Here is a 7,344-nt window from a genome sequence, read left to right on the forward strand (position 1 = left end):
CTCATAGGATAGCCCTATCTACAGATCTCAAGGGACCGAGGCGACCTCCAAGTGAGAGGTATCCTGGAGCTTTTATTCCAGCATTAAAAAATGTCACTTCATCTTTCTAGATCTGTTTTCTCTTCGACAAAACAAGGAGGGTAGGACTAAATGGCTTCTAGGATCCGTTCCATTTCTAAGATGGTACAACACCGTTAGCACCCCTGCACTAAAATGCTGGCCTCTTGGTGCCTGTGGGAATAAGCATGCAGTCCCTGCTTCCTAGACCCCCCGAGCTAGAAGCTGCGGGGTAGGGTGCTGAATAGACACCTGGAAAGAAACGGACGCAAGAAAGGAGGGACAGAGCTCCAGGAAACCTCGACCTGTACCTAAGAAACATAAAACACCTACTAGGTGCCTACTACAGATCCCATGATTTAATTCTCACAGCAAGCTTGTGAAGTAGGCAGTATTGCCTCCGATTTAAAACCGAAGCTGGAGCTTAGACACACCCAGCGACTTGCCCAAGATGGCCCACCTCGTAAGTGATGTAGGCAGGACTCAAATCCAGTTTGTCTGATTCCAAAAGCCACGCACATTTCACAACCCGCGCCTCCTTAACTATCTATCTCGTTCCATTGTCACCGCGAGCCTGCGGGGTGGCTGTCATCTCCCGCATTTGACTGATGGGCCAGTGAGACCCAGCGCGGGGAAGTGACTTGCAAAAGCAAGGCCGAGAGGAGCCTGCGGAGCGTGCCCGTGGGCGTGGCGCCTCCCCCGGCTCCGCTGCCCTCGCGGGTCCCACCTTTCTGGGTCCCCGCCGCGCGCCGCCAGCGCCGAACTACACTTCCCGGCAGGACGCGGGCGCGCGCACGCGCACTGGGGCCTCCGCCATGGCGACCGTGCTGTCCAGAGCGCTCAAGCTCCCGGGTAAACGGAGACTGCAGGGGGTCGCGGGCGCGGGGCGAGCCAGGGAGACTCGAAGGGAGGGACCGCTGGAGGCGCGCGGGGCAGGTGTCCGCGCGCGTGTCGCCGCCGTCCCAAGGGGAGGGCTGGAGACGGGAGCATCCTTCCCCGGGCGCCGCTGACGAGGTACCGCGGGGACGCCAGCTCCTTCTGTCTTGGGCGGGATCCGGCGAGGGTGGGGAGCGGCAGCACCGCGAGTGACCCTCTGTGGAGCAGCAGTGACGCAGCCGGGAGATCGATGGGACAGGTATTCTCCATCCTAGCTTACAGCAGAGGAAAATCGGAGTTATTTGGCTAATTGAATTGTCCAAGGTCACACCAGCAGTATTGGAAAAGCCTGGTCTTGAAGATCAGGGGTCTTTTGACTCTAGATCCTGGGCTTTTGATTCCACTTGGTCAGCGTCTGGCTGCCGAGGCCAAGCATGGAAAACTATTTGGCAACTGTACATTGCAGATAACGTATGGAATATTCTTTAAGGAAGAACTAGTGGTGATGACAACTTCCAGAACTGATTCAGTACTTTGGGCAGCAACTCCAAGTTTTGTTTTTTTTTTTTTCCCTCTTAAATTTCCAGAGTGGGACTGCACTGTTAGAAACTTGCTGTTTTAGTAAAAGTATATTTATTCTGCCCAAGTAAATTTTAAACGTTAAGGCTTCAGGGAAATTTATGGTTCAGCCTAAATAAATTTTAACTATTAAACTGTAAACATTTGTTTGCTGACAACTTAAGGTATTAGTGGGAAAAGCAGTTATGATCACTGGCAAGGCTGGAAAGGGCTAGTTGGGTGTCCAACTAGCATGAGGCTTCAGGAAGATGGCGGAATCCTTGTCTCAAGGAGCTTTCAGTCCTCTGCATTGAAACAAGCCTTGTGCCTTGGTCGGTTATTAATTTGCATTCCTGTCCTCAGATTTTATGACCTCAGACAGTTTTTTTTTTTCACGTGAGATCATTAGAACATTGGGTGGCACATTGATAATATCTATCTTGGAATGTGTACATAACATCGGAATGAAATGGGAGACATGTCCCTTTACCTGCAGGATTAAGTTACTTTGAAGAGGCCTGTCCAGTTGGCTCAGTTGCTTAGAGGGCAGCCTTATAGCACCAAGGTCAGCCGCCAAAAAAAAAAAAAAAAAAAAGAACTTAGAGAGTATCCTTAGTGTAGGATGATATTCCCCCAAAGGGGCAATGAAATATCATACATTTTAAGCTTTCTTTCTTTTCGTTTCTTCTTTTTTTCTTTTAGGCCAAAAAAAAAAAAAAAAAAAAGAACTTAGAGAGTATCCTTAATGTAGGATGATATTCCCCCAAAGGGGCAATGAAATATCATACATTTTAAGCTTGCTTTCTTTTCGTTTCTTCTTTTTTTCTTTTAGGGTTCTTGTTTTATTTCAGCATAGGTAATGGTTATTCTCGGAGGATGAGAAAGTAAGAAAATCTTGCTTTAGAAACTCTTGAGCTCTTTAGTGTTCTCACATCCTGAGGCTGTGACGTTATTACTCCCTGGAGTACTCAGTTGTAGGAACTTGGTCTGCTAACAAGGTAGGTAAAGGACTCCCATAGCCTGGCCCTGGGGCCTGTGTTTGGAAGGCAGCTTGGCCCTGAGCAGTGAATTATGATTGATACCTTTCTTTGATGTGAATTTTTTTTCTTTTTCACTTGCACTTTTTCTTTTATACTTTCTTTTCCTAGTCTCCCTCTTGCCTTTTCTCCCCTGCACCCAAAATACAATTTTTAGCTTTATATTGTGGAGAAGTTGCTTTCTTATAGCTCTTTTTGGATACCCTGTAATTGGGGCTGTGAAACTTCTGTCCTGTTTGGGCCACTGTGTCATGTTACCTTAGTTAACATCCTCCCTATTTTTATGTGTGAGGAAGGCAGAATAGAATGATGGCTAAGGGCATGAGACATGCTAGGGTTCAAACCCAGTCTTCACCAGATTAGTTACTTAATTGCTTTATGATTGGTTTCCTCATCTGTAATAATAATATTCCAGAACATTCGCTATATGCCACACTGCTTCACATTTACCCTGTAGGGTTATTTGGAATAGTAAAAGAGATGGATGTACTTAAGAGGTTTGTTAACCTCTGGTGCATGTTAATTATGTTAGGTATTGTTATTCTCATCATTAGCATCATGATCATTTATGAATGTGGTGCCTGGAAGAAGGCCTGATGTAATAGTGAGGTAATGACAGATCCCAACAACCTTGTGATGAAAGAGCAGTTGCTGGGAATGTATTTCATAGTCTCAAACCCTTCCACTAAGCTCAGGATAGATGTTTGGCTCACATGCATAAAATGAGGTTAATTAGTAACAGAAGGACAACGTGATATTCATAAAGCCCGTAGGACAACTTATCTTTAAGTATTTTTTTAGGCCATTTTAAAGTTTGAAGTTCAAACACTAAAGAGATATAATGTCATTTTATGGTTTGTTTTAGTATGTGTAACTTAGAGTGATTGTGTGCCCTTGGTAAACTAATCCATGACATGAATTATTTACCGTTGGTTGCAGTAGAGTGTGTAGTATAGTATATATACAGTATGGTATATGCTATAGTATATTATATGTTATAGAATAGTCTATGTTTTAGTGTATTTTTCTAAAGACATTGGGGATGATGTAATTGCATTCACTTTCCTATTTATGTTTTCCTCCTCTATACCATTTTGGAAATGCTATTTAATCAGCATCCTCAGTCTTCCTAAAGAGCAAAAGCAATAGCTCTGGGAAGCTCGTTTACATTGATGTATTGTGAAATCAGTGCCCTCTCCCTTATTCTTTGAAAACCTTTCATTGATTAAAAATCTGTGTGGTGGCTGATGGCAGCAGAGGCGAGTGAGTGCTGAGTGCCCTAAGCTCTTTAGCCTGAGTGTGACTTAAGGCAAGTTGGTGGATTCTTTATACTTCGCTCTCTCTTGTTGTCTTCCTGTAAATAGATAAAACATTATTTAAGCAGGACTTCTCTAATCAAAACTTGCAGTTTGTAATAATTAAGCTGAAGTTTGCTTTTGCATTATTTGAAAATAAACATATTAGTTTAAAAGTAAATATTTATCCTTCTCAAAAGGTTGGTCAAGAGCTGGCCCTAATCTATGATCTTTTAAACGAAGTCACAGGAGTAGGATAGCTCTGAGTTCTTGCATGCTTGCATTTATACTTCAGAGACGTCATGGCTGGGCAGAGTTCTTAGACTTCACACCATGTTGTTCTTTCTGTGAAGACTGTTTTGATACTGTTCCATTTTCCTTTAGTATTGTATGTTACTGTGGAGAAATCAGCCTGATTTTCGTTCCCATCACTAGTAACCTGATTCTTGTTCCCTTGGCCTGGCTGCTCAGAGGATTCCTTAAATCCAGTGCCTTTACTAAGACATGTTTCAGTGTTGATTATTCTGCATCAGTTTTTCTTAGGAATCTGTGTACCCCTTATTCTGCAGTTTTAGATCTTGCTTTTTTGTGGGAACTTTTTTTTGTATTTCTTTTAAATATTGTTATTGGTTCCATTTTCTTTTCTGTTCTCTTCTTTGGTTATGCATATATTAACTCATCTTTGTTTTTGGTATCTATCTCTTTCTAGTCTTTTTAAAAAGCCTTGATCTTTTCCATGGGGGCATATAAATAGCCAGTACAGACTTTGCAGTCAGATTGTCTGGGTTGGAATCCTTGCTGTTTAAGTATGGGCCAGTTACTCAAACTTCCAAGCCTCATCTTCCTTATTGCAAAAATGGAGATGGTAATGTGTCTACATCAAAGCGTTGTTATGAAGACTTACTGAGATAAGACATTGAAAGGGCCTGGAAGAGTGTATAGCAGGTGCTCAGGACTGCCAGCCATTGTGGTCGCCTCCATTTCATTTTGCTTGATTTTTACTTGTCTACTCTTTATGTCTCTGACTCTCTTTTTAAGCAATGTCTTTTTGCTGATTCCAATAGGAATTTTTTTCTGTGCTTTATTATTTTCTTCCATTGTGTCCTGAGCCCTCCTTATTTACTTTTCATCTTTTCTATTGAATTTTCATTTATTCTTAGAAATACTGTATTTTTCTGTGAGCTTTTATTTCAGAGAAGACTTCTTTCCTTAATTTCTCGGACTCCATGGGGAAGCGTCTGCTCGTTATGTCTTCCATCTTATGGTATAATTTGTCCAACAGTTTGTTCTTTAGCAGATTTTGTTTGCTATGTTTTGTTGTAACTTCTTTCTTGAATATTTGTGGAACTTTGTGGTATCTTGTGGAATGAGTGCTGATGAGGGCTCCTTTCTGATTATGACTCACATTTAAACAGTGCAGTTGTTCTACAGCTAGCTGTTGGCTGACATATGGGGCAGAGGCTGGGGGCCAGGGGAGTGAGCTAGGGCAGTTGGAAGCTAGAATTTAATCCAGGCCTGTTAACTCCGATCCCTTTCCCAACAGTGCCCTTCCTTTGTGGACATCTCTGTCCTGGCTAGGAGGCTGCTGGTTTCTCACAGGACCGTAGAGTGCTGATGTAGCACTTATTTCTCTTTGCTTGTTCAGCCAGTAGTCAGTTCATTGTCCCTGCACTCCAAATCCAACGTTGTTGCCTGATCTGTGAAAGTGGATCTGGGCCCTTTTAAATATCAAGTTTGTCCTAGCTCAGACACTGATCCTCAGTCCAAGGGAACCATTTAGAGTTCTCTTTCTATCTTTATGTTTACTTCTTATCATTGCTTAATAATTTTTTATATTAAACTTGCCTTATTTGAACTGCTGTCTGCTTTCTGTATATATATATATAAAGATCAGCCACTTTAGAACTGATTATGCCTACAGTTACTTTTCTACCTGCTGTACTGACAGCTTGCTTCTTGTAAACCTGTCAGCTTGTACGTTTTCTCATTCAGTCTTACGTCCTCTTTGGCTCTGTGGAGTTGAATGGGGCTCACTGGTGCTTCTGTGACCCCAGACTTTGTCTTTGCAGGCAGGAGATTCCTGGTCTGGCTGTGTATGTGTGGAACAAGGGAGGTAGTACAACTTGTTGGTTAGAAGTGTGGACTCTGCAGTCAAATGCCTGGCTTTGAATCCTGGCTTTTCTGCTTGCTAGTTCTGTGATCTTAGGCAACTTACCTCTCTGCATGTTAGTGTTCTTGTTGATAAAATGGGGATAACAATAATACCCACTATATGGAGGTGGTTGTGAGGATCAAGTGAATTAACACATGTGAAATGCTTGGACCAGTTAAGTTCCCGGTTCTCTTCCTCCTCATTATTGTTGTCATCATTATTAGTTCTGTGAACTCTGCTCATTGCTGAAGATTTGCCAGTGTCTGTGTCTACTCTTACTGCGCTTCCACAGTTGGATACAAGTTTCACTGCATTTGGCAACAATTTTTCATAAATTGTGGTTTGGGAATGTGGCTGTTTCCTATTTTTAAAGATTTTTTTCCCCCTGGTTTTAGGGAAGAGAATATGGCTGAAATGCCTTCCTTTGTCATCATTAACTAGAAGCATGTAATCTTTCTAAAAGCACTTATTCAGCAAGAGCTTTCTTTTCAAAGAATGCTTGCAAATTATTTTTATAGGTTTATTAAAGATTTTACAAATTTCTGTAGCATGTGCAGCCAAGTTCTCTTCCTTCCTGTCTGTATATGATATGATAGAAATGGATTTCCTTTAAACTGTTAGCTAGTATTTTATTAATGATTTCACTTTGGTAAAGGTGTTGTTTTAGGCTGATATGTTTTTTGCAAGGTGGAAACTGACCAGAAAGATTGAATTAAATAGATGTTGATGCTAAATTTTTCACTTGGTGCTAAAAATCCTATTACACAATTATAGGATAGTTTGAATGTGTGTTAAAAATGCTTGAGAATTTGAGTTGAATCGGTTGTGTGATGTGACGACGAAGAAAGCTACCGAGAACTTAGTTTATAGTAATTGAATTGTAATGTAGTATCTGGACTAGGGAGGACACGGTTTTGCCCTACCCTTTTTCTGGTCATATTCTACCTGGGGACTGTGTCCAGTTCCAGGAACCATATTTTAAAAAGCACTGACATATCACATTGTATTCAGCCAGAGGAGAGTGACTAGTATGTTGAGGATTCCTGAAACAGTGCTTTTTTAAGTAGTGGGTTGAAAGAGGTAGAACCTGGAGATGAGAAGACTGGGTGAAGACAGTTGTGAGATTTAATGCCAACAATAATAATGGTAATAATAATAACAGTAGCTAAAACTTGTTGAGTAAGAGTATAAGCCCGCCCTAAGAACCGTATTATCTTATTTAATCCTCGTAACAATCATATGAGGTAGGAGCAATAATTATGTCATTTCATAAGTAGGGAAATTCAGGTTCAATAATAAAGTTAGGAAATTTTAGTTTCCACAGTTGTAGTGGATTGAATTATGTTCCCCCAGAATTCATTGGAGCTTG

At 41.6% G+C, this 7,344-nt stretch overlaps 1 protein-coding gene across 1 annotated transcript in view; it reads left to right on the forward strand.

Annotated features, from left to right (window-relative positions):
- The first annotated feature begins 856 nt into the window (after positions 1 to 856).
- KIAA1467 (KIAA1467 ortholog) overlaps positions 857 to 7,344 on the forward strand; it is a 32,756-nt gene continuing 26,268 nt past the window's right edge. Inside the window, exon 1 of the mRNA XM_008579063.1 lies at positions 857 to 909. Coding sequence (XP_008577285.1) covers positions 873 to 909 — 37 coding nt within the window. The 5' untranslated portion in view covers positions 857 to 872. The remainder of the gene's footprint in view (positions 910 to 7,344) is intronic.

Source organism: Galeopterus variegatus, unplaced genomic scaffold, assembly GCF_000696425.1.
Source record: "Galeopterus variegatus unplaced genomic scaffold, G_variegatus-3.0.2 Scaffold1802, whole genome shotgun sequence".
In the NCBI taxonomy this organism is placed as follows: domain Eukaryota; kingdom Metazoa; phylum Chordata; class Mammalia; order Dermoptera; family Cynocephalidae; genus Galeopterus; species Galeopterus variegatus.